The sequence below is a fragment of the Amaranthus tricolor genome, chromosome 16 (assembly GCF_026212465.1).
Source record: "Amaranthus tricolor cultivar Red isolate AtriRed21 chromosome 16, ASM2621246v1, whole genome shotgun sequence".
NCBI classification, from domain to species: domain Eukaryota; kingdom Viridiplantae; phylum Streptophyta; class Magnoliopsida; order Caryophyllales; family Amaranthaceae; genus Amaranthus; species Amaranthus tricolor.
The window spans coordinates 8397486-8408232 of record NC_080062.1 but is presented as its reverse complement, the minus strand read 5'-3'; the positions used below and the strand labels follow the sequence as shown (position 1 = coordinate 8408232).

The following is a 10747-nucleotide window of genomic DNA, read 5'->3' as shown; positions in this document are numbered from 1 at the left end:
TCTAGGTCAGTCTCCTATATCATGAAAAACAAAGAAACAGAATACTGTTTCCCGTAGCTCCGCAGAAGTCGAGTACCGGTCAATGGCTACCATCACTTGTGAGTTGAAATGGTTAAAAGGCTTGCTTTTGAGTTTGGGGATACATCACCCTAAGGCGATCAGTTTATTTTGTGACAGTCAGTCAGCTTTACATATTGCAAAAAATCCAGTTTTCCATGAACGGACAAAACATATCGAAGTGGACTGTCATTTTGTCCGTGATGCAATTACTGAAGGCCTAATCGCTCCCTCCTATATTCCTACTCAGATGCAACTTGCTGATATATTCACCAAGGCTCTTGGAAAATCGCAGTTCGATAAATTATTAAGCAAGTTGGCATTGTCCCTTCCCATGCTCCAACTTGAGGGGGGTGTTAGAATATATTATTAGAAAATATTCTTAGGACATATTCCACATCTAATTAATTGATTTATCTTATTTTAGGTAATATCTTTTGCAATATTTTCTCCCTAATTTTAGGCCAAAATTGATTGTAATTGGGAGAAGATAACTTTGTAACTATTTATAGCTGCTCAATGAGAATACACGGCACATTCGAATTCCCAAAACTGATTCTTCAACTTTAGTTTATTAACATGTAGTTTGGGTTAGGTGTCTATTGGTTTGTTAATAGGCCATTTACTTAATATTTTGATGAAACCTTACATATTTTTAATAAAATAATAAAAACTTGCAAATTCAACCAAACTAAGTCAAATTTTTAAAATGATTCAAGTCGAGGGCATAAACAATTTGGTATTTCAATTTGCAATTTGATCTAACTCACCCCACAAACATCAAATAACACCAAATCAAATCGTATTTAATTTTTATTGGGACTAATAAAATTCTAAAGACATTAAATAAGACGCTTAAAAGGCCTTAATTAAGTTGGTAGGAGTATTGTACCTTAAAAGAGCCTAAGTTAAGTTGTAGTCACCACATAAGACACTAAATTAGTTAGAGAATGAGATAGAGGGCCCACAAGAGGACATGCACCACAAGTTGGCCTAACATCACAAACACCACAAACGAAGCCTTATATCCTATATTATTATTCTTAGTAGGATATCTCTTGTTTTATGTAAAGTAGGCTAAGATGAAGGAAATGATTAAAAGTGAGTTAGTAAAAATTCAACTCAAAACTTTACTTGTAAGGGTGGTATATGTTTCAATAAAACTACACCAATATCTCAACATATCAAAAAAATTTATTTCTTAATTTAAAGCTTCAGTTATGATTTTTCCGACATAAAATTTTATGAGGAGAATGAGTTTAAAAACCTCAAACTAAAAATTTTCAAATAAAAAAATTTTGTATATTTAAAGTTTTCTTAGATTGGATTATAGAGTATAAATCCAAATATATTGAGGTTATAGTAAAATTGGACTAATTGAAAAGGAAGTAGGATTAGAATTTTATACAAAATCAAATTAAATTTGGTTTTGAATTTTTCAATCAAACATAAATCATTTTTTTAAATCCAAAATAACCAAATTAAATTACATTTCATCAGCCCAAAGACCGAAAAACTAAACTAAATCGATTTTGAAACTAATTGAAGTTCTTAAAAAAGCCAAATTAAAATTGAATATACGAATTGCAAGTTCAGTGAAATATAGCAGTAAAATGAGTAAATGACCCAAAGGTGTATATTGGGCATGATGTTATCACTCGTATAATAAAGATTAAGAATTTAGGATCAAGTATCCAGAGTAAGGAGATTGATGGTGAGTTTGGATAAAGAATAAGATAAAAAACGAGTAAATGATATAAATAAGTAGTTAAGATGGAGAGAAATATAAGTTTATAAATGAAATTAAAAGAATTAGAGTGACACCATTACCGAAAAAGGATGCAAATTCAATAGCACAAACTAAAATGAAAAACGGTACACACTAAAAGAGTAAGGATTACCATAAAATAAGATCAATCAACATAAGACCAAAATAGTATAGACTAGAAATTAAGAACAAAAGGACATACATTTACTTTATAAAAATGTGAGGTACATTGTGAATAATAAGATGAAGATCACATGTACAAAATTTGGATTAAAATGATACCCACTACCAAGAAATGATTGATTATTAAATTTCATGAAACAATTATTAAAATTAAGAACTAATCCACCTTTAGTATTTGGAGAACTAAGATTACCTAAACAATTACTACAACTCATAGGAGATAAATAAGGCATGCATTGAACAAAAAAGAAAATTTTTTCATGTGTTTTTCCAACGCCAACTACTTTGGTTGCAAAATTAGCTTGTGCCCAATTTCCATAACTTGCTTCTTGTACAAGTTCTTGTTTGAGATTTGATAATGCCTTATTGTAATTAGGGTTTAGTGTTAAAGAATCCCCAAACTTTTCGGTTGTGACATGACTATTTTCTTGATATTTGAAGGGTATTGAGCTTTTTGAATTGTGTATTATACATCTCAGATGCATATCGTATGCAAAGCACTCTTTGTATTTGTCAACATTTTTTCTATCCAAAATGTATTGTTTTACCCTTTCTAGACATTCGCGACATGTATTACTACTAAGATCGCCTCTACAAAGATAAGAACCATAAGCCTTATTAGGACTATGCCCTGCTTTGTTTCTCACGTAGCCGAGATGTGAAGAAGACGACTCAGATATGAGTCGTAATAAAAGTACATTTACATTGTTTTGATATTGATAGTTTCGAGAGTTTCTTTTGCCAAAGCAAACTTGAGTAGTTATACCGTTATAATCTTCATCAACACAAAAAGAAAACTTACTTATTTGGAATATAATGATCAAGAAAAGAAAATACATTGCCATTATGTTTCTAAAATGACCTTGCTTTTGAATTTTTTAAGTAGTGAAAATTATTTTTAAGGGAGAATTTTACTACAAAATATTTGGTTGAATGTTTTGTCATTATAAATAAATATTACTCTATATGCAAGCTAGAAATAAGGGTCATGAGTAACTTGAGCCACTCACTCAATTTGCTAAATAATATAATACATTTAACAAATTAGCTATATAATTAGACACTTAAACAATATAGATCCTAAAATTAAGACTCTTATTAGTGTTACCAAATCAATTGCATCACCTTATAATACTTCCACTTTTCTTTGTTATAACATTTTTGAACCAATTAGCTTACAAATGTAATGCCTCTAATATATATAGCTATTTTTTATTTATATGTAATTAATTAGTATAAAAATCCGTGTAATGCACGGTTTTTTAGCATGGATATATATAAACATATATATTAAAAATATATAGATAGAGATATTATGCAGCGAAAACCTTCAATTTTAACTGCTAGATGTATAACTTAACTCTGTAATTTTGGAAATTGTCAACAATATATTATGAAGTATACTATATCCTCTAATTTACTCAATTTAATTATAAATAAATGCTAGTCAAAGATACTTCAATGGTAGAAATATTGGTCAAGATCAAATGTCATGTTATTTTTCTGTAGCCAATAAATAATGAATTTCATTTGGCAAACTATCTTTAATTGTGAAACTTGAAATTCTCCGAACTTTTAGTATAATATATGATATGTACCTTACCTTGTATAAAAGAATTTAACTTTGACCGGACTTAAAACAACTGATCCGAAACAAATTCGATCTGCATATTATATTGCCCATATCATCAATATATCATCATCATATTTTAAAAGCAAGAATTTAATTGTTATCTGTAGTATCTTGGTAGACCAAATGCTTTCCTGTCTACATTTGTAATATTATTTTCATATTAGTTAAAGTCTTAAGGCTATGGTCTACAAGCACAGAAGCACAACCATTAGGACATGGTATAATGAATCAATCACACAACATCATTGATCATTATACTCCCTATCCACCAATCATATGTTCACTTTTGTAAAACAAAATAATCACCATATAAAAATTCATTTATTTTATTTTTAATTTTTTATTGGATGAACCGTACCCCACTCAATGTGGTTTCCATCAATGTCATTCCTGGCATTTTATAGATTCTAGACAAACTAAAAGAAATGGATTATCTATATAGAGGGTTGATTCTAAACATAAACGGATATTTGAAAAAATAACAGAAACGAACCATATATATTGTAATTATCATTATAAATGTAAATGTGTCATATACTTCTTAGTTGATATAATAACTAATCATAAATTGCTAAATTTTAAGTGTCTACCTAATTAACGATAATTTTCAAGTATTAGAGTCTTTTTAACTCAAGGCCCCGCCTATGGTCAAAAACAGCCCTAGACTTCCCATAAAACATGTCTGCGCATACAATTACTCTAAATTAAAAAGTGTTAAATATTAGTTTTAATTCCTCGAGGGAGAAAAATGATGCAGTTATTATGAGCATTCAGTTTGCCCAAAAATAAGTGCAAAAAATAATTATTTTAATAAATCTAAAAGTCAACTGAATTTGGAGAACAAAATCACTGATCCACCAGTGAGGGTCTAATATTATTACAAACGAAATCGTGACAGGACAAAATCAATAATAATCGAAAATGAACATTTATACACAAAAAATTGAGTAAAAAAAATCTATGTACTAACAACAACATTGTGCAACGAAGAAACACTCGTACTTTTTCTTATCGAGTTTGCATAGTGTTGCAAGTAGCGGGTGCCTTTGTTTCCCGATAAATAATTCAACGATTATGAGTCTTATTTCTTGTACTTGCAAAGGTTTTCGAATCCCATGTATTCATGTGCCTGAATGCTTCCGATCATGTTTGATATGCCAACTCCGCCTACAAAATATAAACAACATGTCCGATGAATTAACTTTGAGTTTCCTATAATCGATCATACAACTTATCATTTTCATACAAAAACAATGGTTGAAAATCCAAATACTAATCATCATCAAGAAACTATGATCATGTTTTGGATAGGATTGTAAGACGACAGTCGTAGACCATACCTTTATCAATGGAGATAATGAAAGTGAGACCTTCGACTATATGCACACAAATAATTGATTGAATTTCCTATAACTGATCATACAACAACATTCGATCACCTCAACGCCATTAAATGGCTCCTTCCTAGGGTGGGGTTTGAGGAGTCAGGTGTACGCAACCTTAACCTTGTTAGTGATAACACCAACAAAGATATTATTTCCAATTGACTCTTAATAGCAAACATTATGTGCTGTTATTTCACGTGAATAAGAAATGCATACAAGTAACTAGTTGGATGTCCTATAACTGATCATACAACAACATTCGATCACCTCGATGCCATTAATTGGCTCCCACCAGGGTGGAGTTTGAGGGGTCAAGTGTATGCAACCTTAACCTTGTTAGTGAAAACACCAACAAAAAGAGATTATTTCCGATTGAACCTTAACAGCAAACATCATGTGCTGTTATTTCACGTGAATACGAAATGCATACAAATAACTAGTTGAATGTCCTATGACTGATCATTTAACAAAAACTGATCATATGCATTCAAATAAATAACTAACAATCTAATATCAGGTATGTTTCAGGTTAGAATCAGAAAATGATTCAATTTTGCCATGTCTATCGGTACATAGCTACTCCATAAAGATGATTAAACTCACCTAATGAGACAGCACTAACGAAGATCGTTAGAGAAAGAATGAAGATAATTATGGACGCCCTTCCTAAAATAACTATCAGCTTTCGTACAACATGTTGTCCGACAAAGGCAGCAATAGTAGCAACAATGACGAAGTAAAGCGCTGCAATTACCGATCCAATTAACGTATTTAGTTAACAGATTGAGATACAATATGGAGCATATAGGGGGAAGTAAGATGCTTGTTTACCATACGGAACAGGGAAACGTTTGAGAAGGTAGTATTCGATAACAGACATAGAAGCGGAGAAAGTCATCGCGAACGTAGCAGTAGCACTTGAAACCTACAAAACTTGTCGAATGTTATCAACAATCTGATTTCAATAATGTGTATGAACACGAGTGAATCCAAAATACTAGTATAGAGTGGATGAAACACGGATCTTATATGTGTACATTATCAGCTTAGTTGTCATTTTCTAGTGCTATATGTTACTCAATTGAATGTCATCGAGTCTGATTTAACACTAGTGGAAATAAAGCTATACTGCGGTTTTCTAATTCCGCTGCATAAAAATGATGGAAAAAATAAAGGGTATATATTGCGGTTCTAGGTGAACCGCAGCATATAATCCACTTTATATGCTGCGGTTTAGATACGGAGCAACAAATATAACCTATCTGCTGCTATCACAACTGCTTGGAGTCAAAATTGCAACATATAAGGCACAAAAAACCGCAGCATATGACGTTTTTTCCACTAGTGTAACCAAATTACAACTATTACCTGAGGAGGTATTCCAAGCTCCAAGAACAAAGGACCCAAAATGAATCCACCACCAAGGCCAAGCAGTCCACCAACAATGCCAGCCGATATCCCACAACAACAATACAAGACGAGCTGATGGACTTGCCAGTTTGTTGAAGCATCTCCTTTCGATGAGATTATTCTGTGTCCCTTGTATAAGCTGTATGCTTGATACGCAGATACACCAACAGCAACAGGTATCTGGAAGGCATCAAGATCATTTCATAATCTAAATACATGGCATGAAAATAAGGTGGATAGTTGATAAAACGCAGAGGAAATACCTGCAATAAATTCAAAACCCAATAGGCTGTTGAGCAAGTGACCGTGTTTTCCTGTTCAAATCATACTCTGGAAGTCAGTATAATGTTCGTCAACCCTTCAGAGGCAAAGGTTATGGTCGTGGTTATCAACCCAGCATCCCGCACAAAGTCGGGGTCCTAGGGGGGAGAGGTAGCGGACAGATCATACTCGTACCCACTCTTGAGAGAGGGCAGGAGAAATGCGCACGGTCAAATAAAACCCTTCGAGGGCAAAGAAAATGAGATAATATTTCCAAAAAATAAACACCCCAAGAAAACCAGAAAACGAAAGCATTTCCTGAAGGCAATGAGGTTGAATTGAGGACAGACCTTGAAAATCTGCAGGCCAAGAAATGCAGCCCATACAAGGACAAGGAGACCAAGTTCTTTCCAGCAAACATTATTGATGATGGAAACCTATTTCAATCGAAATTCGGGTGAAACACATAACAATTGTAGAACAAGTGAATCGGTTATAGACATTAGAAATCGCTCACTTCTGTGTCTTTAACCTTGGATGGGCCACTGGGAAGGGGCTTATATTCAACTGGTTCACCGTTTGTACCTATTCCAATATCATAGTGCAAATGGATAAGATACTGAAATAATCTTGTGATCCTTTTAATGCTTTTAGTTAAGAAGTATAATACTAACCGTTCGATTCTAACTGCCTAAGAGCATCCTGAAACAAAAGTATAGCTATGTTTAAAAAAGGGGAAATAGTTACAAGAACCAATATTTAACTAATATGAACTTATTACGAAAAGATTCAGGAGAGATTTGCAGATAATCATAGTCATAGTAAGCAACTCAATATCCCACACAAGTCAAGAATTCGGAGGAGAAAGATAGCAGGCAAATCATACCCGTGCCCCCTCCAAGGAGTGGGCAAGGAGAAATGCACGCATTCAGATTATCCCTCAAATGCTAGGTCCTGCAAAGAGAAGGGTGTGACACACAACGCGCCTGGAAAAACACCAGCAACTTACAACGCACATTAAAATTACCTTCTTCGTCAATGTTTCCTATAGAGATTTGCAGATGAATACACAAAATTACCTTCTTCATCAATGTTTCCTTATTCCAAGTTTCAATACCCTTGAAGAATGCCTTAGTAGATGTGCCTACATGAGTGAACTAGTTTAGGCTAACATGATATCTAAACATACATATAAAGTCATGTAACAACACCAAAAAAGAGTTTACCAACAAAAAGAATAAGAAGCAAAACTGTGACCATCCAATCAGCAAAAATAACATTAAAAGCGACACCGATACTAACTCCTAGCATGAGCATTGGCTGGAAAAGCAGAGCCAAATCGTAGTCGATGAGTGGCATATCAAGAGTTGGATGCCTTAGTTTCAGATTATAGTACACAGTTGAGGCTGCAGCACCAGTTATCATACCTGAAGATGAAACAAAATCACCACAAAATTATATTGATCTGTCATATGATATTGCATACTCCCTTTACTATCCAACAGGAAATTTCATTTTCAGCCAAAAGAAAACTTCATTTCCAATAATTTATTTCTATTTCTTAGGATATGATTTGAATGTTTAATTTTGGCATTTTCTACCCAAGTAACTATCATTTTGATGTGTTTAGTAAATGAATTTTTTATCAGCTTTTTAGTTTACGTTTGGCTTGTGCCTTTTGGTTGGTTAAACCTTCTTAGTCAGCTCAAAGACCGGTTTTTTAACCCAAAATCCAAAAGTTACGATGATTATCTTTTACAGGATTTTGACTTTTAAACACACTTTCATCTTTAATAAACAAACAACAAATAACAAGTTGTAACTTTTTGGCTGGTTAAACCTTTTTAGTGAGCTCAAAGGCCGATTTTTAAACCCAAAATCCAAAAGCTACGATAATTAGTTTTTTCAATGAATTTCGACTTTTTGACCCACTTTTATCTTTATTAAACAAACAACAAATAACAACTATAAACTTTTACTATTAAACATCTTCGTAACGACTTGATCAGTTAATGACTACAATCAACAACCATTTGTCAAACAGATCTATAAGGAACAAAATCTGCATGGAGACTATGACAAGAATCAATAAAGGTAAGCCCTTACATTTTGAGATAGCAGTTGCAGATTTAGGATCAAACCCAATGATTAAACTAAGCATTGGCACAAATATACCACCACCTCCAACACCACCAACACTTCCAAATGCTGCTCCACAAAATCCAATGAATGAACCCAAAACAATTTGCCACCCAAATTTTATTTCCTGTGAAACCAAAAAAAAATAATTGAAATTTAACCCACAATATATTAAAAAATAGAAGTATTACCATATTTTGCACAAATCATCAAAGTTTCATCAACTTAAACACAAGAATACAACCCTTTCAGAAAAATAACAAATAATTAAAAAAAAATTATTTTGCTAAGAATAATATAGTTAATCCATCATCAACCTATAGAATAAGTACACTTCGTACAACCCAATTAAGAACCCTTTTCTGGGTTCCTAAATAAATGCCAAAATGTTTCTTAAAAGTGCATTAAAATAAGATTCAAGATTCTGGGTACCCACAAAATGAATCTAAAGGTGAAAAAAAATGACATTTAAAATCAAATTATATAGAAAACAATAGTTTTGACCTCCAATCATCATCATTTCATAACTTAGCCCCATTGAGTAGCTTACACCTAAACGGAATTTGAGTGGGATGTATACAACCATATCATGTGATAACAAAAACATTGTTACCTTTTAGTAGGACTGTAGGAGTAACTATTATTTGCAACTTCAGTAAATAAAAAATATATATATATTTAATGAGTTATTTTACTATATTAATATTATTAAGAAATCAATTTAATTAAAAGTTTATGCTTATGATTAAAGTTTGAGTATTATATTCAAACATGTTGTCCTGAATGCAGTATAGTCCCTCTTTATAATTAACGAAAAGTTTAAACTGATAATTGATGACAGTGCTCAAACAATTATAATCCAAAATCTAATAAATAATCTAAATCTTTGATCTATGAATATAAGGGACATGGTTTTCACCTTCAAAAAATGGTTAAAAAAAATAAAAAGGAGAGTTCTTTTAGAGTTATTTACCGGCCAAACATGGTGGTAACCAGATTCATCAGATTGCCATAAAAAGTTGACAAATTGTGAAAGAAGACGATCTGAATATGAATCAGAGGTGACATTATTGGGGGATTTTAGGTTTTTTCTTTCAGCAGAAACTAACAAAGAAGCCATGAAAAAGCTTAAAGAAACCATGGAAAATGATCTCAAAAGCTTCCCTTTTGGCAACCTTGAATCCCTAATCATCATCATTTTAATTTGCCCACAAATTCAAATCAAATTGTTAAAAATGACACCTATTTTCACCCAATTCTCTAATTTTATTCCTCTGATTTTTTGTTTGTGTATGAGTGTATGAGAATGGCGGTAGTTTTCTTTTTTTTTTTTTTTTGAAGTGTGGATAGAAGAGTAGGACTAATAGGAGTAGTAGTTATAGGCTGCCGATACGTGATGAATGATGATGGGTGGCGCATGAGAATGATGATTAGTGACAGAATTGTACGATTTTACAATATTATAAGTAAGCATTAAGAATAATATAAGTAGACATTAAAAATATAGTAAGTAGATATTAATCTTTAATGGGTTAAGCGTAAGATACGTCTCTTAAAAAATTAGCTGTTGAAAAATAAAAGAGATTAATTGAAATTTGAAATAATTATTCCTTTTCTCTATAGAAGTACTTACTTATTCGAATTTTTACATAATTTAATATATTATTTTGATAATTTATGAAGTATATTGAATTATCCACATTTAAAAATTTTACGATACTTGCTATGTACTCCCTACTATTCAAGCTAATAGTCCCATCCCATGTTGTTTTTTCACTTGTCAAATCAACATTTTAGTTCTTAATATCTCTAATTGTTCTTAATTAAAAATTATAAAATTTTAATATTAATAATCCTTAAATTAAGATAAATTAAATATATACATAATTAAAAATTATATATTAATTATTT

General features: G+C 31.9%; 2 protein-coding genes across 2 annotated transcripts; both read right to left on the bottom strand.

Annotated features, from left to right (window-relative positions):
• Positions 1 to 965: 965 nt before the first annotated feature.
• On the bottom strand, positions 966 to 2853 carry LOC130802503 (putative cysteine-rich repeat secretory protein 21). The gene is made up of 2 exons (XM_057666519.1): positions 2108 to 2853; positions 966 to 1050 (listed from the first exon to the last, which is right to left on the bottom strand). The coding sequence occupies exons 1-2, from the start codon at positions 2851 to 2853 to the stop codon at positions 966 to 968; spliced, it is 831 nt and encodes a 276-aa protein (XP_057522502.1).
• A 1620-nt stretch (positions 2854 to 4473) lies between these two features.
• LOC130802840 (sulfite exporter TauE/SafE family protein 3) lies at positions 4474 to 10190 on the bottom strand. Its single transcript, XM_057666932.1, has 12 exons — positions 9810 to 10190; positions 8804 to 8963; positions 7924 to 8124; positions 7777 to 7841; positions 7372 to 7399; positions 7215 to 7282; positions 7048 to 7134; positions 6700 to 6750; positions 6395 to 6616; positions 5858 to 5951; positions 5630 to 5770; positions 4474 to 4808 (listed from the first exon to the last, which is right to left on the bottom strand). The coding sequence occupies exons 1-12, from the start codon at positions 10032 to 10034 to the stop codon at positions 4723 to 4725; spliced, it is 1428 nt and encodes a 475-aa protein (XP_057522915.1). The 5' UTR covers positions 10035 to 10190; the 3' UTR covers positions 4474 to 4722.
• Positions 10191 to 10747: the final 557 nt, after the last annotated feature.